General features: G+C 38.5%; 2 protein-coding genes across 2 annotated transcripts in view; one reads left to right on the forward strand and one right to left on the reverse strand.

The window, feature by feature from the left end:
* Positions 1-22,444, forward strand: part of Btk29A (tyrosine-protein kinase Btk29A) — a 362,292-nt gene that overhangs the window by 27,532 nt on the left and 312,316 nt on the right. The gene's annotated exons all lie outside the window — the stretch shown is intronic.
* On the reverse strand, positions 8,301-9,347 carry LOC135707664 (trypsin-1-like). Its single transcript, XM_065229515.1, has 3 exons — positions 9,242-9,347; positions 8,720-9,180; positions 8,301-8,659 (listed from the first exon to the last, which is right to left on the reverse strand). The coding sequence occupies exons 1-3, from the start codon at positions 9,306-9,308 to the stop codon at positions 8,378-8,380; spliced, it is 810 nt and encodes a 269-aa protein (XP_065085587.1). The 5' UTR covers positions 9,309-9,347; the 3' UTR covers positions 8,301-8,377.

Here is a 22,444-nt window from a genome sequence, read left to right on the forward strand (position 1 = left end):
CAATGCGTGTCGAACTTTGTCGAAGTCAACATATACTGCATCGACCTGTTGACGCTTTTCCAAACTATTCACGAGCGAATTGACGTAGCACATCAAGCTGGTTGTTGTGGACCGCTCCCTTACGAATCCGTGTTGACTCTCTGATATCACATGATGGACGTTACGGTACAGCGAATCATGGATAACACTTTCCAAAACTTTGGAAAAGCAACTCAAAATGGAAATTGCACAGTAATTTTCAATATCGTTAACACTACCACTTTTATGAATGGGAGTGGTAGCTGCAGTCTTCCATTCACTAGGAAAAATGCCCTCCGCTAACGATCCTTTGAAAAGCATACTTGCAGGTAAGGCAACTGACTCCGCACATTGTTTAATAAAGATTGGAGGTAAACGATCAGGTCCTGCTCCCTGCGAAGTGTCTATGGACTCAAGTTTAGTGCGAACATCATGAGTAGAGAAGTTGTAAACTGTCACGTTCAAGTCGTCATGCGGCAAACTGGTCAAGTACGATTCAGGCGAAGGTGGTCGGTTATTACTTTGCACACTCCGAAAGAACGACGAGAACAGGTTTGCAGAGTCTGATGGTGATTGAGCTGTTTCTCTCTGGTAACGAAAAAATTGAGGAAGACCACTGGTCCGCTTCCGATTTTTCACATACGCCCAAAACAGTTTCGGGTCCTGTTTCAGACTTGCTTCAGTGCGATGGATATAGCTGCGAAAGCATTGCGCATGCATAAAGTTATATTCGCTCTCTAAAGAACGCAGCTCAGCCTTGTGCTGTTCATTTCTCGACCGAAAGTAACGTTTCCTTGCGCTGCGTAAGCGATTACGGAGCCTTTGGAGCTCATTGTTCCACAAAGGTTGCCTTTTTTCTGTGGACGTCGACGCAGTGCTTCAGAGGCACGACTTCACTGATGAACCCATACAGCTTGTTGTAGAAGATCGAAACGGCTTCATCAATACTGCAATCAACTAGAAGGTTCTCCCAGCAGACATTGCTAATCATTGAATTCAAAATAGCAAAGTCCGCTACACGGACAATATCTCTTTCACTTGCAGTTTCAATCACCAGCACTAGCGGGTTATGATGTTGATCAACACGCAGTAGCGATGACGGACGCTCCATCTCTCGTGGCTGGTGGAAGTCAAGTATCGCTGAAACTCGGTTGAACATTCGCTGTAAGCCATCGATCGTTCATGCTGCTGTTGTTCCGTAGCGCTCGTGGTTGAACGTTTACATTAATCTGCTCCAAAAGTGTGGGGCAGTCTATTCTGCCCTGTAAGCTGTCCGCGATGAGCAGAACCCTCGAAGTATCTCTACAAATTCGAAGAGGTTCTAGATCGATCAACTGGCATCGACTTTCATAACTGGACAGACGAAACGAGTCTCTCCAAGGCAGTTTCCCCAGAGCAAATCGAAGGAAACGACGTTGTACGGACTCAAGTCTCTCTACACCATTGTTGTAGGTTGGGTTCTAAACCGTAGAGCAGTTTTCCAGAATGGAACATTACAATGATTTGAGACAGTAGATGTCGGAGAAATTCTTAGCTATCCTAAAGATAAAGCCCAATGTTCTTGATGCCTTGTCAACAACATATGCGATGTACTGCTTTGTACGTTAGTTATGAATCCAGAATTACTCCCAGATCTTTTACATGAACCACACCTTCGATTGTTGTACCTTGAAGTTCGTAATTAAACGAAATCGGTTCTTTTTTCCGAGAAAATGTGATTACTGAACATTTCGCCGGGTTAACCGTCATTCGGCTCAAATTGCACCAGTTTTTTTCCTTGGATTTATTTTCCGTCGATCTTGTTTTCCGTGCTGAGCACCAATGCTACCGACGCCAGGGAGGCAGCTCCCATACCTGGACCCTACCTATCGACTCATCAACTCATGAACCGGGGACCAACGGCTTTACTCCCTTTCCGAACGAAGGCGTGATCAAGGATGTTATGCCTCAGAACATCCCGGCGGCGCCGACTGGGATTGAACCCAGGCCTGCTGGGGTGAGAAGCAATCACGCTTACCACTACAGCACTGGTGCCGCTTTATCAATAGCACCAGTTGGCAAAGGCTTCAAACTAACTTTGAAGAAAGTGACAGTCATCAACCGAACGGATCCCGAAGTAGACCCTTCGATGACCAGAGTCACTTCATTGAAGTAAAGTAAGAAAATTAACGGTCCTAGGTGACTTCCTTGAGGTATTCCTGAGGTGGCTTGGTAAATTTCGGACCGGCAATCACCGACGACAACCAACAGCTGACGATCAGTGAGATATGACAGAAACCATCGTAGGAAGTTTCCGCTAACCCCAAATCTTTGTAGTTTGGCAATCGCAATTGGTGTGGTTTAGCTTATCGAAGGCTGCTGACAGATCGGTATATATGACGTCTGTTTGTGCCCGTTCAGCCATGCTTTTCGTGATATACGATGTAAGACACAGCACATTAGTGGTGGTGGAAGCCGTGTTGATCAGCACTTAGATACTGCTTACAGTTCGAAAGCAGAATCTCCATGATGACTAACTCCATGGTTGTTACGACAACGTGGATTTCGTGATTTTCGCGGTTTTCGCGATTTTCGCGGATTTGGCGCGGATTTGCTTATCAGATTTGTTCTGGCGTGGATTTGTTCAATAAAGTTTAAATTTTGTATAATTTTTTTTTATTTATAAGTCTCCATTTGATTAACATACCAATATAAAAACAATTAGTTAAACATAAAACATATTCAAAGAATGAGTAAACTACCATGAGCCTGTTTATTTTTATTGCCAGGGTAGTTTATTCTCAGGGCCAGGGCAGTTAAATAGTTCCACCACTGCAAAAGCGACAAAGCAGCTTGCTTTTTAAGCTCTGACTGATCTTGAGTTGGTAACTTAGTACATCAAGTTGATATTACTGCTACCGGATATCAAAGAGCCGGTTCTTTTTTGTGATAGGATCAGCAGAAGAGACGGAAAATTTGCTGAAGTTTCTTGAGACGAATGAGTTTTTTTTTCGACATACATGATTCGATTCATTCATTTTTGGTCACTATGATGTCAAGAGTTTACAGTCCAGGAAAAATAACAGAAGCTATCAGGAACAAAAACTAAAAGAAGACAATTTTCTTTAGGATTCAGAAGTTATTGTTTTCAAATCCATACTTGATGCTGCTGAGCATCAATTCAAATCATCTCAATTCAATAAGAATGTCTAATAACACACGAAATCTTTTGTGTCGTATTTGTTTGCCCAAGATGTTCCCAATGAATTTGTTCGATTTGTCAGTAACTTCAAGGTTCGCAGGATCATTAATAAGGACTACATCAAGGAAATCATCCGTTTAGTCAAAATTAATTGATTTCAAATAAGACAAATCTAAGATACACGAATAACTCGTACATGCAAGTGTGAAATTGGCAGGTCAAACATTTGATTCAGATTGTGATTTGGAAATTCTGGATCCTCTATTTCGAGATGGAAGTTTCTCAGAACTCAGCACATTGTTTAACATTGTAACATGCGTATCGCATTCCAATGCAGAAGTAGAAAGGAAGTTTTCACTATCCAAGCATTTGATGCCAGAGAACTGAACTAGCATTTCAATAACCGTAAAATTTTTGAGTGGCATGCATTTTTTGATAATGATGTAACCAAATTTGTTGTTTCGAAGGACTTAATTTTGAATGCCAAGTTCGCGAGGAAATCTTACGAAATTAAGTGTATGTATTATAAGTAGGACAGATTAAAAATTAAAAATATTATATATAATATAAGCCATCCGACACTAAGCAGGAACAAAAGAAAGAAGGTGAATTTATGGGAGCTCAGAAAAAGAAGGAAAAAGAAAGGAAGTTAGCCAGACACCACATTAAAAGACAAGAAGAAGAGATCGGAAAGAAAAGAGAGGCAAAAGAAGATATTTTTAATTTGATGGAAAAAAAATCAGAACAATGACATCCAATAATCCAGAAACATCATTCCTAAAAGTTCTTTTGAAGCAAAAGATAACATTGAGCAGGACGAAAAATCAGAAAAAGAAAAGTTGGCTAAAATGAATGCTAATGAAGATTATTAGTGTTTTGATGCATTAATTCAATAAAATAAGTGCTTGTTATATCATTGATAAAAAATTAACGTTTATCGCTGACAGAAGTTTCCTTTACTTTATTTGTTGTCCTATTGCAATCGCATATCTTAGGTTATTTCTTGTTTTCGTCTGAACCTGGGCGCAAGTCAAATTTCGGTCGACTTACGCTATTTTGATATAAAGTCCGCGCGATTTTCATTTAAAGTCCGCGCAGGATTTGGCGCGGATTTAATTTCAAATTTCTCGTAACAACCCTGTAACTCAAATAGCTCCTAATAGGATTCACACAACTCAGATCTGGCAACATAGTATAAAGTACAAGAACAAACAACATGCTCGATGTCGTGGTTCTAATTTCAGTTTGAAATAATTGATACCCGCCGGGATGTTCTGAGGCATAACATTTCTGATCACGGGACCAGGGAAGTAAAGCCGTTGGTCTCCGGATCATGAGTTGATGGGTCGATAGATAGGGTCCAGGTGTGGGAGCTGCCTCCCTGGCGTCGGTAGCATTGGTGCTCAGCACGGAAAACAAGATCGACGGAAAACAAATCAAGGGAAATAATAATAATAATAATAGCAGATTTTTAGCGATGGGCCCAATCTTATATCCATAGACCAATATTAGAGCCATTTCCCCTAAAACTTTTATGATTTATCTAGAAATCTATCCTACTGAGATTTTTCTGACTACATTTTTGGATTCAGCGCACGAATTTACATGGGAAATGACCATCAGTGTACAAAGTTCAAATATGCTGCAAACTAGTGCAATGGAACTAATTTTAGGTTTAAGTAATTTTGCTAAACAAAAACTGAATGTTGGCTCCGTAAAGCTAATGTTAATGAGCCAGGACAAATAAAATAACTATGAACAAAATTGACAATGGATAACGTTTAGAATCCCATAATTGACCATCATCCATATAGGACTGATATGTGATTATTATAGGCAGTGTAGATATACAAAGTGTACATTGCGTCGAAAAAAGAGATAAATTTGGGCTCCATCGGACATGATTTGGCGCAAAATGGTCAAAGTTTGAACTTTTTTCATCTGAAAAATCTCCCTAGATAGAGGGATAGAGAAAATGTCAGCTTCGGCAATACCTTAACCTATTATCGTCAGGGGGTATACAAAGTCCTAGAGCACTCAAATTTTGCCAATAGATGCTCTGAAACACTATTTATCCACATGCCAAAATTGAGCTCTCAAGGATTTTGTTTATCCCCCTGACGGTAATAGAATTGGGTTTTGCCGAAGCTGTCATTTGCCCTACAGGAAATATCGAAAATCGAAATTTTATCTTTGATGCCGAATAACTTAAAAATACATGAAACGTCGAGATCCAGTGTTAACTTGAAACATTTTTTTGCCAAAAATCGACTAGGTACTGGAATTTCGATGAGATTTGGGAAATCGATGTAAAAATGTTTACGTTATTACGATGTTATTCCTTTTAATTTTAATTCAACAATAGTAGTAGATTGTATCTCTTTCACTTTCACTAATTCACTATTTACTTTCACTATCACTTTTTAAAAAAACTATAACAGATACGTATTTCGTTTACTATGTGACATGGCTCTAATGTTGGCATATGGATCTAAAATTGAGCTAATCGCTAAAAATCTGCTATTTATCAATTTTATCTAGATGAACGCGTGATTGGGACGGTACTAATGGATAGTTTTGGTCGCTATTGAAAATTTAGTCGATTGATGAATTTATGTATGGGCCCAAATTAGGGGCGTTTAGGCCGACATTAGATTCATTTCCCCTACTTGCAAACTTCTTCACTGTCTAGTCCTCAAGGAAGTCATCTCGGGCCAATAATTTTCTTAATCGATTTCAACGATGTGAACTTTGTGCTAAAGATACCTCGATTGTCATTCGCTGATGTCTTAAGCTTTTTCTCAAGATTCAAACGCATGCTGACGCTATGTTTCTATACAATCAGACTGATAGATTCAGTGACTGGTGTGATTTAAACCGCATGACAGTAAACCCTAACAAGTGCTCCAGAATCACCTTCTCTCGCAAAAAAGAGCCCTTAACGTTCAAATACACAGTCGTGGGTATTTCAATTGAAGGAGTAAGTCACGTGAAGGACCTGGGCATTATCTTGGACTCAGAACTGACGTTCAAACAGCACATTTCCAGATCTTTGGGGCTTATCTTTAGGATAGCTAAGGATTTCACTGACGTGTACTGCCTTAAATCGTTATACTGTTCCCTAGTACGATCTACATTAGAATATGGTGCAGCTGTTTGGAACCCTTTTTATCATAATGAAGTTGAGCGAATCGAGTCAGTTCAACGCAGATTCATTCTCTACGTAATCCTTTTAGGCTGCCCCCTATGAAGAACGTCCCAGGTAACAATTTGATACTTAACAAGTGTTGTTCAATCGATTTTAATTCAGCCTCATTTTCAAAAGTAGTTAACACAATGTGGACACAAGTGTGTGATTTATTTCGATAGTCATGTGGAAGCAATTTTAGTGCCATAATTAAGTTATATTTTTGGTATTCTGTCTGAAAATTCAGTGCAATATAGCAGTGAAAGCACAGAAATACAAATGTCAATACTTCCGACGTCGTCGCAGCTCACTTCTACCTGGAGCTATTCCTTAAAATCTCCTCTTCCTTGCCTCTATTGCTGCCACTGCTTGTAAGTAGAAAAGGAGGTAGTGAATTTTGAAGAACTAAAATGCCGGAAATGCAACGAGTGACACAGATACTCACGACATTTAACAAATCAAGCTGTCAAAATATGTGTAACGCATTGCTGATTTGTGGAGTTGTGTTAAGTTTGAATAAGGCTTCTTCAATCTTTAGATCAGCTAACTTATTGAGGTTGGATTATGGGGATACAATTAGCTTCATGCACTACTAATCAACTATATATTCAGCCTGCTGTTAATCAGCTTTGTACACCTTAAATCAACCAATAATCAGCATCTGTTCTTACTGTTCAGCTTCATTAATACACCTAGAACCTCTCAACACTCGTCGCGACACTCTAAAAGCCGCTGATGTTGTGCAGAATCGAGATGATTTCCCAGCTGTATTGGAACAAATGACTGAAAAATGAAAACTTTGACAATTTTGCGCCACCCCAAATCATGTCCGATTGAGCACAAATTTAGCATAGAGTCTTATTTCGGGCCAATGCATACTTCGTACATGGTTGGTTTCAATTTTTTTATCATTGTCACCATAACACAGCCATTTTAGTCAATATATAGGGAAAATGGCTCTAATGTTGGCCTATGGATCTAAGATTGGGCCCATCGCTAAAAATCTGCTATTTATCAATTTTATCAAGTTGAACGCGTCATTGGGACGGTACTAATGGATTTTTTTGGTCGCTATTGAAAATTTAGTCGATTGCTACATAAATGTGCCCAAATTAAGGGCATTTAGGCCGACATTACATCCATTTCCCCTATATAGATATAGTGACTTTCAGAATGTCGTAAAAATTGTTAGTTTTGTTCCTTATCTCAAAACATTGGACCCGTTTTTTTATTTTGTCATTTAGGATGACCATTTGCATGTTAGGGTGGTCAAAAAAATCGATTTTTTATTCAAAATAGACTTGTTTTCAAAAATTCATATCTTGTGAACCACTGGGCCGATTTCAAAAATCAAAATATCAAATGAAAGATAATTAAAAATAATTCTTAGTAAAAATATAATGATATTAAATTGAAATTCTGTATTGAAAAATATTGATTGCATTTGTTTTTTTTTATGATAGACAGAAGGCGCAATACATTTTTATATTTTTCCTTGAAATTTAAGGCTTTTTTACACAAAACATAAAAAAATTAGCGATGTGTTTTATTTCCGTTTTTGAGTTATTTTTTTGAAGTTATCAAGTTTTGGGTTTTCGCTCAATTCTCTTATGCGACTAGACTACCATGCATCGTGACCATGTTACAGTCGCTATAAATCAATGTCATTAAAAATGATTTTTTGGACCACCCTAACATGGAAATGGTCACCCTTAGTCTAATATTTTCTATAAGGAACAAAACTACCAATTTTTATGACATTCTGAGAACCACTATATCGGTTCGTTATGGAATGGCTGAGTTTTGTTTATCTTTTTTAGAAAAATCGTCTACCAGACTTTGTGGTTTCAACCAGTTACGGATAAGTTCCATAATAATGAAATAGTTTCTTTCCACCATGAACAATTCACAAGTTTTGCTTTTACCATCACCATTTTATTCCATTGTTGTTCGTATGTTCAAACTTGCATCGAGAAGAGTCCCACCTTTCTCTATTCACGGAGCTTCTGCTGGATCCAATCGACGTAGTGGGCAACTCCAGCGAACACGGTCGGCCGAAGTGGTGTTCCACACGGGACTGCACCCCAGGACACGACTCCGACCTGGATGACCTCATCGCCGGACTGCTTTACCAGTGGGCCACCGGAATCGGCCGAACAGGCCGACTTGGAACCATCCACTGGGCCAGCACAGACGTTACTTTCTTCCAGTACATCCGAGTAATCCCACATAGCCAAGCACTTCTTGTAAGCAACCAACGGAAGTACGGCTTTCTGAAATTTTTCCCGCTGCTTAGTAAAACTTTTCTTCTAAGAATCCAAACCCTAACTCACCCTCAATTTATCCGGATATTCGGGGTACGGCGACGTTGAAACGGATCCCCATCCACTCAGAGTGACATCACCTTCGAATTGCTCCAGTTGTTTGGGCAGCTGTACGGTTTTCACCTGGGCATTCAGCTCGAACGGCTCATCCACACGAATGACAGCAATGTCATTGGGGCTGACCATTCCTGGGTTGTAGCTCTCGTGGACAATGAACTTGGCAACCTGACGGCGCTGTTCGGTGCCTTCGACGACGGCTGTGTCGTGTTCAGCGGCCACCACTTCGATGTAACCGTTGTCAGAATAGGCAGTTTCGCAATGGCCAGCCGTTAGGACAAAGTTCTCGTTCAGCAGAGATCCTCCGCAGAAGTGCATCGGTGTGTGGGATCCGTTGTTGAAGTTCCACTGCAGAGAGATTTGGTAAGGAAACTCGTGCGCTTCGGCCTCCTCACCACCGACGATTTTGTGGGCTGTTGAATAAAACGGAAGTTGTAGAATTTTGGTCACGTTGGTTGGTGAGAACAATCTTACCGGCTCTGGTGGAAACGAGTGCCAAACTGGCGACCAGCAGAAAAGCTACCGTGAATTTGAAAGCCATCGTTTACTGTACGATGTGGGACTGAAGAGGCTGATTGCAATCCTCGGTGGGGTTTATATAGCAAAATATGTTTCCACTCATCACATTGTTATCACTATGAAGGATTAACTTAGCTAAAGTGGTTGCACACTTGCGACTAGATTGATGAGTGCAAAAATGCCAGCTGGAATTGCAAGCGTCGAAAAACGTAAACATTTTGTGGTTTATCCCGTGGGTGGTCCGGAAGGCCAATTATGAATTCTTTCACCCTTTTATTTTCGGCACCCGGCTGCCTTCCAAGGAATGTCGCCATTCGGTGTGGAGTGCCAGAACAAAAGCGATGCCGGTGTACAAAAAATTGGTGGATGAACAAAACTAACAAAAAGTACAATGATGGGTGGGTTAACATTTGTTGTGCAAGACATCTGACGAAAAAAGTTGACGTAGGGACAACATTTCATAGCACTTTTATAATGAGTTCAATTCTTCTGGTCGTGTGTTTGCTGTCGCTCAGATAAATGCGACCACCGGGGCGGGTTTCGGAAGATGAATTATTGTGGTTTTGTAGCTGTGGTTTGGACTTGGACAAATGTTCGACGTCTTTGGGTAATATTTACCAAATGGAATTTTTCGCTTGCCGTCAATTTAGTGTTCTTTGAGTTGTTTCACAGTTGTAAATTGAAAGCCTTCTAAGCATGTACCATTTTTGTATCGGCATAATATGTGGCAATGTGGCATGCCCAAGAAAGTTGAAAGAAAAATTCTAATCGAAACATTCCTTGGTCGAATAGGGCATCGAACCTGACGCCTACGACATGGTATGTCACTCTTACACCATCCAGGCTTTCGGAAAACCCCAAATAATGGTTAAGCCTCAAACCATTTAAAAATACCATGAGACATCCAACCTGAAGTGGATTCAATTCTGCAACTCGAAAAGAGTATCAAGTGTTGAGTAATGGCCTTTCCAACGGCAGAGGTACAACCTTGATAATCTTTGTCGCATGTCGGTAATTACGTGTTTCAAGTGCTATGGCAAACCACCGATTCTTTAATTTTTCGAAAAATACTCACCGTAAGTAAACACTCAATCTAGCGAGAAAAGTTATTGTCAAACAGAGAAGAAGGCGCTACCCGAGCAAAGCTGAAGATCAAATTGAAATCAAAATTTGATGTTATGATGAAACTTATTTTGAATACTCCGGTGGATCTCATTTTGGTTGACTTAACGGTTAACACAGCAAAAATGAGAGCAAAATTTTACACTGTTGAAGCAAACGGAAAACTAATTCTGCTTTCAATGAAATCAATTTGATTACTGATTTTGCATTCATAATGTTTAACTGAATACGGGCCTGGAGTAAATGGTTACCATTCATGTCTCTCAAGCTGAAAGACTTGGGCTCCAATCTCACCCCGGGCAAGTCACGAATGATCTAAAATGTGTTAAACAAATCAAATAAACAATAATCATTAGTTCAACGACAGATGAATTTCAATTAAATTTTATACAAGACGTAAACAGCAGAACTTCAAGTTAAGTTGCTTTCATTTAAAAAGTCTTGACTGCATAATGAAAGCACAATATGATATCAGACTTATGTCGCAAAATTTGAAATCAAAATGAGTTTTCATTATGATAGAAACTGCACACTTTAATATCGATTTGCTTTCATTTTGTTAACCGACTTTGCTCGGGTAGCGTTGGTATGGGCAGTGGAAATTTTTTTTTTCAGTTTACCTGGTTGGCAGATAATTTGAATTGGAGACAGATCAGAGGTCATTTTCTCACCTTCATCCACGCCGTGTGCTCGAATTGAGCGGTGGGTATTAAGGCCCCAATCCTTCAAGTTTACCGTGAAATATCTTAAAGGTTCTGGAAATATTGCAGACTCACTGTCTCGGTTGGTAGTAGCAGAGGATCCTGTTGAATTCGAAACAGACAACCATTTCTTAGTTCTCGCTGTTCAGGAATCAGCGGCGATTGATGTAGGATAAATTGAAGTTGCTACTAGATCGGACCCTGAACTTAAAGCTGTTAAAGATTGTCTCGTATCAGGAAACTGGAATAACCAATTAGTGAAGCCATTTGAACCATTCCGAAATGAGCTGAATGATGATACGATTGTAAGAGGGAATAAACTAGTTGTACCTCGAGAACTTCCACCGCGAATGCTCCAGCAAGCTCATGAGGGTCATCCAGGGGAATCGATCATGAAAAGGTGCTTGAGAGATCGGGCCTGGTGGTCAGCTATGGATCGGGTAGTAAAAGATTACGTTTCGTTCTGTGAAGGTTGTCAGTTAATCGGAATGCCAAGTAAACCGCTCCCGATGAGCAGACGAGAATTGCCAACAAAACCTTGGATTGACGTTGCAGTCGACTTCATGGGACCTTTAACTTCTGGGAGTATTTACTTGTGGTAGTTGATTATTTTAGCAGGTATAAAGAAGTGGAAATTATGTCAAGGATTAGTTCCCGTGACACAGTTGAAAGACTTGGCAAAATATTTACGCGACTGGGCTATCCTAGAACAATAACACTTGATAATGCAAAACAATTCATTGGGAAAGAATTCGGAGAATATTGCAAGATACATGGGATAGTGTTAAACCATACTACACCATGTTGGCCTCAGGAAAACGGACTAGTAGAGAGTCAAAATAGGTCACTTTTGAAGCGACTACAGATCAGTAACGCATTGAAAAGAGATTGGAAGAAGGATTTAAACGACAATTTACTGATGTATTATACAACTCCTCATTCAACAACCGGGGAAATTCCAACAGAACTGTGCTACGGGCGTACTATCAGATTCATGTTGCAGTCAATCGAGAACATCGAAACCACACCAGCAGCATTAGATTTACGTGACCTGGACAAGATCAACAAGAAAAAAGGAAAAGAAAAGGAGGACAGAAGGCGACACGCTCAGGAGTCCGACATCGAAAGAGGATATACTGTTCTAATGGAAAACCTTTTGCCATCAAATAAACTAGAAAAAACGTTTAATAACACTTGAAGAGAATTAGGACTCCACCTACAGAAGCCGCATCAGTTCAACTGACAAAGACGTAACAGCTACAACCCCTGCTGATCTAGTAACACCATATGCATCAAAACCTATGTTTAGTACATCACTAATGGAAGAAGATCAAGAGGAGGAAAACAGCTGAAGAAATTTTCCGGGGATTCAACAATGAATAGTGAGATAATAATCAACGATTTAGAAGACTACCTCCAAGATTTGATGATTTTATTTTGTAACGATTTAAATATTTATGTTGATTAAATAGATTAAAACTTGGTCTCAGTTTACATACAAAAAAAGATGTGCAAAATAATATCTAAGCAGGCCTTGATTACATGGTAATTAATAAATTCAGAATATACATACTGTGCTACCGAACAGATAACAAGTACTTTTACTGTGTGCATGAATTGGAATCCGAATATACCAAGGTACCACGCCTAGCTTGGCAGAATCTAACACAGTTTAGTATTTAATTTTGCTATGATAATTGTGAAACAAGAACAAACAAGAAAGTATAGTCTTTTATTTCTCAAATTCTATGTCATATTTTGACATAGAATTTGAAATCATAACTCGAATAATTTGGAATCAATGTCCCAAGGCTAGTGCCTATTATGATTATTTGACAGACAGAGGATAGACAAAATGATCGGGACAGGCAAAATTTTGTCTAAATTCAAATTGCATTAACTTTTCGAAGATTTGATGTAACTGGATGCATTTGACGGGAAAATTTATAGCTGTTTTAATAAATCATTTTAATATTTGTGGCGGCCAGTGGCCACCGGAGATGTTCTGAATTTTTAAAGGGTATGTCAAAAACTGATCGCTTGTATTTTTTTCTGGTATGAACATTTATTTTAATTCATATTTTTTTCGTGATACTAGAATTAATTTTGAATTCAATGCGAGAAACAACCGACATCTATCCATTGCCTTGAACTCGGGTAAAGTGACCAGTAATGTTAATTTTTAGAATCACTTAAATATGGGTATCAATCCTCATGATTTTTCAGCGCGAGTCCAGAATCGTTTTCGATGGCCATCCTGGAGCAGGTTCTGGATTCCACGTAGGAAGTGGTAAATTTGGGACATGATCGGAACCATATCAACATGGGTGTCAAAGTTCAAGATTTTGCTAGCCAATGCCAATGGTAGCTTCAGGTCCATACCTTGTCCCGGTTTGCTTATATCAGGTTAAAATTTATTTTTTTTCAGATAGGGGAAATGGCTCTAATGTTGGCCTATGGATCTAATATTGGGTTCATCACTTAAAATCTGCTATTTATCAATTTTATCTAGATGAACGCGTCATTGGGACGGTACTTATGGATATTTTTGGTCGCTATTGAAAATTTAGTCGATTGCTGAATTTATGTATTGGCCCAAATTAGCTGAATTTATGTATTGGCTCAAATTGGCCATACTCTATAAAAACTCTATAAGATATCAAAAGTAATACCCTAAGCTACAAAATGATACCAATGTTTCCATTGTGGCCCCTATGTTTTTTTTAACACTTGTGGTTGTGAGAAATGTGAATTTGTTATCTGAATATACATAGGCCTGGAATATCCGTTCATACTACCTGCATGACAGTTTCAAATGATTTCTATTTTTCTCAACTTACAGAGTTAACAAATTCTGGTTTCTTAGAACTTTTTTGCATTCTCAGGTTTTGAATATTGTTTGAGATTCTGCAGCTACCTATTAAGAATGTTAATTTAGCCTTATTATTTTTTAATCTAAATCTTAGAACAAATTTAAGGATCCAAGCTCAACATTTCAAAATTCTGTCCCGCGCTAAGAAAACATCTACACATCCCAGACTTGATAAGAATTGTTCACGGTATGGGACATTTCATGATTCTGGGTGTACATTGAAATTCTCGTTATTCTATGACTTTCAAAAAACATTACAATTCTACAGTGCTAAGTACTCAAGAACCCCTACTCAGACTCTTTACCTTAGAGCTACTATGTAAATAACCAAAGTTTAGGGCTGTTTAAAAAAAAATTGAGCGTATTCCTAATTGTGTGTGGGTATTTGAGTTCTAAATTGAATAATTTTCTATGGCGCTGATTTAGTATCCTGGCGTGGATGACTGAACGTCGTGACTTGGTTTTTGCGGATTTGAAATAGGAATTTTTGTGACAACCTGCAAAGGAACCCCATGGAATTCCAAGGATAAATTCAATTGAAACTTTTGACTATGGCTATTATAAGGAATTATAAATCTGATCTCCAAAACATTTCAAGATTGCAATATACATAAATTCAAGCCTAACTTATAAGAAAATGCAGGTCTGAATTCCAGCAGAATTGACGGTGGAATTCCAGGATGCATTTCTGAGGAATTCAAAGCATTATAAGGAAAATGATGGCTTCGACTTCTTTCCCTATTATCGTCAGCAGTAGGGTTGATTGCCCAGTTTTACCGAAACCGGTTTTACCGGTATTACCGTGCTATTTTACAATACCGAAATACCGGTTTTTGTACGATAAAAAACCGGTATTTTCGGTATTTTTGTTGGATTTTTCCAGCATATTGCATTGTTTTTTACTTGTTTACCATAGTGACTGAAATATAAATAAATGAATGTTTGTAATTTTAAAAACCTAACAACAAAAAAATAATATTTATTTAATTTGTTTTTCTTCATCGGACTTAACGTGTCTAAATGAAGCCTGATGGGGAAAAGTCTAGAAAAGGCGTAAAATCCCCACATCTTTTCGAAATACATGAATCACAATAATACAATACAATTGCAACGAACATTAATCAAGTCTATAGCATAAAAAAAGTTATCCTCCTATGGCATAGAGTTGTCCGTGAATCAGGTAGAAGTCCTCGTCCTTCTCAGGAGTCTGCGTTGAATACGGTGACGAAAGGTTTCCGCTGCACAGTTAAAGTCGAAAAACTCGTAAAACTCGTTGAAACGCCCAGACATGAACCGTATTGGGTCATGCAAGCTGTAGTTCGCAGCACGAGGTCCAAGATGCAGGAAACTTCTCGACCGAAGAACTCGTTCGGGTGCGTAGATTTCGAATTCAGCCAAGATTCCTGGAGAGTCGATATCACCAATAAGTACTTTCGCTGCGAACACGGCCTGACTAATCGTCCGCCTATGTTCTAGTGCTTCAAGACCCAGGAGTTGACAACGATCTTCGTACGGCGGAAGGTTCACATGGTCATTCCAAGGAAGGTGACGAAAGGCATACCGAACAAATTTCCTTTGAACAGATTCAATCCTCGCCATCCAAACTGCTTGATACGGGCACCATACTACCGAGCTGAATTCCAAGATCGATCGCACTAGAGAGCAGTATAGAGCTTTTAGACAGGCAGGATCGCGAAACTCGTTAGCGATCTTGAAAATGAATCCGAGTTGCCTGTTAGCTTTCGCAACGATGCCCGAGTAATGAAGCTTGAATGTTAAGCCGCAGTCCAGCGTGATTCCTAGGTCACGAACATTGTCCACACGTTGCAGAAGTTGGTGATTTATCGTATAGTTGAATGCCACTGGTTTCAGCTTGCGATGAAATGAGATAATATTACATTTTGGTACATTCAACGTGAGATAGTTTCTTGAGCACCACTCTTCGAAAGTATCGATTAGGTGCTGAAGGCGCAAGCAATCGGCGAAGCTACGAACAATCACATAGATCTTCACATCATCCGCGTAGAACGATCGGCAACCAGTTGGGAGGATCAGTCCGGCCTCATTTACAAAAATCGAGAATAGCAATGGTCAAAAGTTGCTACCTTGAGGAACACCGGAGCTGTTTGTAAAATAGTCCGATTGCTCTGATCCGATATAATTTACATACAATGACAAATGATTTTGGAGTAGAGAGGCCCAAGTAACCAACAAACCCGCTAATTCGCCTTTTCGCAATATAAGGCTGATACATAGGGCTACATAGGGCATACTAAGCTTTATATTAACGACAACGGAAAACATGCATAAGCCGAGCGAAGAGAGGAGCTGAATCGACTGGATGATACAGCTGATGTAGAGAACGATGGTTTGACCGTGAAGGAAAAATTTGAAATATGGTTGCAGCCAGGCTTGCTTCCACTCACTTGCTATAAAAACATGATTTTCTGAATTTTGAAATCATTAGATGTTATAATCATATGTTGTACTTGTTAGATACAAGAAGAGGTTGAAAAGCAAGTGTTTGACACATGAAACCTGTCCAATTCGCTTTCAGATAGTCACAATCAGCGATTTTATGACTCGCCAGCGCTCACTCTGAATGAACGCTCACGAATCATAAAATCACATATTGTTACACTCTGGTAGCAAAATTGACAAGTTTTATGAGTCAAACACTTGCCTTTCATCTGCTTCTTGTATCTTGCAAGTACAAACAATCATTATAACATCGAATGATTTCAAAATTCAGAAAATAATTTTTTTTTACAGCAAGTGAGTTGAAGCAAGCCTGGTTGCAGCAGTCAAAGTTTGCAGCTTTCAGAACTAGCTCAGCGTCAACGTCAGCAAACAGTTTGAATAAAAGTTTTTAAACAAGAGTTTGAAAGGTAAATATATGAAGATGATTTACGATGCCCTTTGTATTGTACGTCCTACTTACTTCGTCAGTAAGACCCGTTATCGTTTGGAAGATAGTACGATAAACGCTCTTTGCATTCTTAAATTTTACTTTAACGAACAAGCCTAGCTTTGATGAGCGCATTTCTAACTGACCATTTACCAATAAACACATTTTCTTATAATTGTGCAGTTTTTTATAGTTCCTCTTAATACCTTTACCGGTATTAAATTTTTCAACACCGGAAAACCGGTTTTAGAAATAAGACTCCGGTATTGCCAACCCTAGTCAGCAGGGGGTAAATGAAGTCCTCTGATTTTTTTGCATGAAGGTGCATCGTTTTGCAAAAAAATATCACTCCAAGACTCCATTTACCTCCTGACGATAACAGGTAAAGAAGTGCCAAGCCGTCATTTCCCCAACCAGAAAAGGAGGAGGATTGCAGAGAAGCTTAAGGCATTATGCCATTATTGCATTATTGGGGAATTCAAGAATGTATTCCAAGGGAATTTGAAGATAAAACCCATGGAAATCCAAGGAGTACTCAAAGGGAATTGAAGGCTGTTATCCAGGAAAATACAAAGCTGAATTCCAGGACAGTTCAAGCCTGAATAAGATGAAAATTCAAAGCAGACTGACAAGGAAATTCAGGACTTAATTATAGAGATATACAAGTCTATAGTTCAGAAACATTTTAGGTAGAATTCCAGGAGATTCCAGAGCTGAATTTCTGGAAAATTCCAAGATAGTTTAAGTCTGGCTTACAAGGAAATTCAAGGAAGAATTACAAGAAAATGCAGGGCTTCGTTATACAGAAATGAAATCTGAAGTTCAATAGCATTTTAAGCGAAATTACAAGAGATTACAGAGCTGCCCCGCGAACGGTTGGTTTTGTTTTCGCTGGCGTTGATATCATCTGTTTTTCCCATATTTTTTAATTGTACCAAATCAAACAAGTATTAGTTTTCGCGTGTGGATAAGTGTAAATTAAGATCTATCACGTTGCTGTGGTGTCGCGTCGGTCGGTTTTTCATTTCGCTTGTTTTTGGTGCTTTGCCTCCCTCCCAAGAAGAGTTTTACCAGGTATTTTTTTTTTCTTTTCTTGATGCTGGCGTTCTGCCTTCCGGAGGATGCACGCGAATGAGGTGTCAAGAAAAAATTCGGTGCAAATGAAAAACTTCGAATGTGATTCAAAATGTCGTGTTGGGTTGTAAAAACAACGCGGAAGATTTTTTCGATTACCGCGAGTGAACAAACCGGTCCTTTTTCGGAGACAGAATTTGGGGAGATCCATCTGAATTATAATCAATCATAAATGCATATTTCCATATATTACTAAATACGCGCCAGATTTCGAAACGTCACATTTTGAAATCTGGAAGTGTGTTTGCAGTACCATTATTCATATGATAACGGTAGTGTTTACATGCGGGGCTTATTGTATGTGAAAGTAACCTCGGAATGGACGTGAATTACCAGGCATTCTGAAATGGGTTGCTGAATCTGCAGTAGAGCTATCGCTTTCTAACTCCCGGACTAAACTTGCTTTAAATTATTACATCAAGGATTGTTGTAAGCAAATTTCTTCCATAATACCACTGCCGGCCAGTGGGGGTTAGATTGAATACACACACACACAATTACAAGAGATTACAGAGCTGAATTCCTGGAAAATTCAAAACTGTATTTGTGGGGAATTCATAGCTTTATATACCAGCAGAATTGGCTTGATTGCAGAGTACTTCAAGGCGCCATACCAGTGAAATTCAGTGATGATTACCATGCATGAGAAAATTCATTCACTCGTGCGAGTACCACTGAAACAAAATAGCCATCCTCACGTGTACAAACTGAACCAAGTGACTGCAGATGGACTCGGAACTGACAGCCAAACAATTTTCTCTACCGAGCCGAGTAAGATATTTTTTGGCTCTGTGATTCAGATCAGTTGATTTGGCCACAGTAGTTTTACAGTATTTCCATGACGGTTACGTTTATGCATTACAATATAATACTTTTCTACATGGTAATACCAATTGACACGTTTATGTTTAGAGCTAGAAAATAAAAAAGTGATTCTTTCTGCAAAATTCTCACTCAGCTCATTCAGCAGAATGCAATCGTAAAGGGTACAGCCAGCGTTGTCAGGTCATTTTCTGAAAATTCTGGACCTAGTCTAAATATTAATTCTGGATAAATCTGGATTGTTCCAAAAATCCTGTTTGCAACATAATGTTACTGAAATCAAAGTGATGTGTCAATCTCCCGTAAAAATAGGTCAATATGATCATTTGGAATTTTTTCCTAGCCTACCAGAATGTCTATGAAATCCATGTTTAAAAAATATATAAAGCCAACTTGTTAGCATTGCTAAAATCATCCAAATGTTAAGAAAAGTATTGACACAGTGTTCCCAAAAAGTTTAAGTATCCAGTACGCAGCATTTCAAAATTGATTTAAATTTTTGGTAAAATACTGCAGAAAATATTTTTAGGATTCTGAAGTAGCAAAGAGTCAAGCAACTTTGATGGGATGATTTTTTAAAACTAATAAAATTGATAATATCCAAACTTTTTCAGCAACATTCTAAGAGTGCTTAGCATTATCTTTTGTAACCTCTTGTAAATCGCTGTCTGATTCCACAATTCCCTCAAACCAGTGGCGTCGCGTAACCTCACTTTTTACCTGTGCACCAACTTTTAAAAACAGATTTAATGCCATATTCACACTCGAATCGGTTGAAAAACACACTTAATCTTCTAGTTAACTCGATATCTATCCATTGCAAGCAATATTTTGATAATTGTTTATGTTTTGAGAGTTGGTGCACAGGTAGATTGAGGTTAAGGCGACGCCACTGCCTCAAACTGGCAATAATTTCTAAGAATTGGCATAATTTTGTCTCATTTTTTCTCTATGAAATTCCCTTAGAATATTCTTAATAATTACCTTGGTGCGCTCTTCAGAATGACCGTCACATTCTTCTCAGACTCAGTATTTCTTAAGTACTCAAGTACTTTGCCAAAATAGCCGCGAAATTCTCCCAAAAATTGCAAGATTTCCTTAAACTTGATAAAACCTAATCTCCATAGAAACGTTGGATATAATTCCATTGAAATAATTCTCACGATTCGTATCAGCATTCTCCTTAAGAATTTTCTATGATTTCTCTTCCGGATTCTAACTATTTCCTTTCTTCACAAAAACTCCATGCAATTGTCATCACCGTCTTCACTTCAATCAAAGATTGCACATACTACATACTTACGCTTCACTGTAAACTATTTTCAGAATTACCTCAAAATTCTGATATCTAGGGCAATTCAGAATTCTAAAGTATTGCAGACTGCTAAGGTAACTCAATATTCACAGGTACTTTAAAACTCTATTTAAAAATCTATTTAATTATCCTCAAAAATATCACGAACATACTTGAATGTCCTGGTGGTTGTCTAGATTCAAAAGCCTTGCTAATTTTCCAAAACTCAATTTATTGTTTTCAATCCTGAACAGTTTTCGATTTCTCTAAATTCCAAAATGAGGAAAATTCCTCCATATTGAAATATTAATTTTTATAAATCCAAGATTCAAAAAAAAAAAAATTATAGCCATAATCTAAACAAAAACTTCAAATAAAAAATCCTGGCTCGATATTTAAAAAAAAAAATTGAAGATTTTTTACAGCCAATAATGTTTAGAAAATGTCTCAATTTTCAAGATTCTGCAACCCATTGCAAACTTGTAACATGTAACAATTCCATGCATGATGTTGCAATAATGTCGAACGTTGATGGCCTTTAGTAATTAAAGTAGTAAATTTGGTTTTTTATTTTTTGATTATAGAGTCCATTAATTGCAGTGATATTTATAAAGCAACACATTTTAAAAATCTGGGAAAATCTGGAACATATTTAAAAAATCTGGGAATAAACGTAACCTGTCTGTGTATCTGGCAAGACGACTGAAAATCTGTAAAATCCAGATAAATCTGGAATACTGCCAACGCTGGGCACAGCAAGCAAAACATAATAAGTCTCGCGCAACACGAGAAAAAGGCCTATCATTGCTGATCGATTCTCTTCATCTATTTTATCTTTCGCGAATAACCCGACTGCAAATTTGAGTGCGTTGTTTCAGGCGCAAACTAACATCATCGAACTGTGCTGCGAGCTTAGCGAGAAATTCGTTTATGTTGCCGTGGTAAACCAAAGAGAAAGTCGATGAAGAGCATCGATCAACGAGGATAGGCTCTTTTCAAATGTTACGCGAGAAGTGAGAAATAATTCACACTTCTACACTCAAAATCATTCCGCTGTCTGTTTTGCTCAATTCTGCGTTCATCGAAGAAAATAGAAGCAATGAGAATACGAACGAAATCAGTGCGGCTCGCACAAGCTGCTGCTTGTTTTCTGATGTTGTATGCGTGTGAGTCAGTAGTGAATGCAAAATGAAACGATTTTTCCCATGCTCGATGAATGCCAATTGAAGGATGCATATAGGTGAATTCAAGATTGACATCCAAAGGAATTCTAGGATAAACTCCATGGGAATCCAATTCCAGGAGATTAAAGAGCCGAATTCCTGGTAAATTCAAAGCTGTATTTCTAGAGAATTCAAGGCTAAATTGCAGAGGAGTTTGAGACTGCATACCATTGAACTTCAATGGTGAATCCCAGGGAAATCAAGCATGCATCATTGGGGAATTCATGAGTGAGTTCCAAGGACATTTGAAGATGAATCCCAGGGAAATTCAACTCAAAGGGATTTTAAGGCTTTATTATAAGGAAAAACTAAGCGGGATTTCACGACAATTTAAGACAGCATTACACGGAAATTCAAGGCTGACTTACAAGAAAATTCAGAGTTGAATTATGGAGAAACACAAGTCTGAATTCCAAAAGCATTTGAGGCAAAATTCCAGGAGGTTTCAGAGCTAAATTCATACACGATTCAAAGCTGTTTTTCTGGGTAATTCAAGGTTGTATAGCAGGAGAAATCAAGGCTGTATTGTAAATTGTTATTCTAGGCATAATACCAGTGAATTTCAGTGATGATTCTCAATTCAAGGATGCATAGAGGGGAATTCCAAGGGAATTCTATGATAAACTAAATGGAAGTCCAAAAATGAACTCAAAGGGAATTTCAGAGAAATGCAAGCAGGAATTCCAGAATTTGCGGTTGAATCTCAGTACACTATAAGGTTAAAACTTAAGAGAATTCAAGGTGGATCTTCATGTGGATTCCTGGGGAATTTAAAGTTTTTTTTAGCAATACGACTCGAAGGAACTGCTTATGAACAAAAATAAAATGACGGTTATTTGGGAAGACGATTACATTCTATTCGCTCACAGTTGTTGAAAAATCATATGTTCAATGGTTTTGGCATGGGTCGTAACTCTATTCACGTAATGTCCAAGCTCATATCCAACCACTGTTCGTTAGACGCCCGTACAGTGTGAGTGTGCCTGTGGTGAAGGTTGTCACGATATCGAACATGTTTATTGGTCATGCACCGCATCTCTTGTTGAAAGAACTGAGCCATTTTCATTCCTCTGGACCCGAGA

Source organism: Ochlerotatus camptorhynchus, unplaced genomic scaffold, assembly GCF_037179485.1.
Source record: "Ochlerotatus camptorhynchus isolate MF236.1 unplaced genomic scaffold, CSIRO-AGI_Acam_v1.1 ptg000315l, whole genome shotgun sequence".
Classification (NCBI taxonomy): domain Eukaryota; kingdom Metazoa; phylum Arthropoda; class Insecta; order Diptera; family Culicidae; genus Ochlerotatus; species Ochlerotatus camptorhynchus.

Bases quoted from the DNA above. Each gene is read 5' to 3' on its own strand.
- LOC135707664 (XM_065229515.1), bottom strand. From the start codon at position 9,308: ATGGCTTTCAAATTCACGGTAGCTTTTCTGCTGGTCGCCAGTTTGGCA. The intron at 9,181-9,241 runs GTAAGATTGTTC...TTTATTCAACAG, and splicing joins ACTCGTTTCCACCAGAGCCG to CCCACAAAATCGTCGGTGGT. The intron at 8,660-8,719 runs GTGAGTTAGGGT...GAAAAATTTCAG, and splicing joins AATATCCGGATAAATTGAGG to AAAGCCGTACTTCCGTTGGT.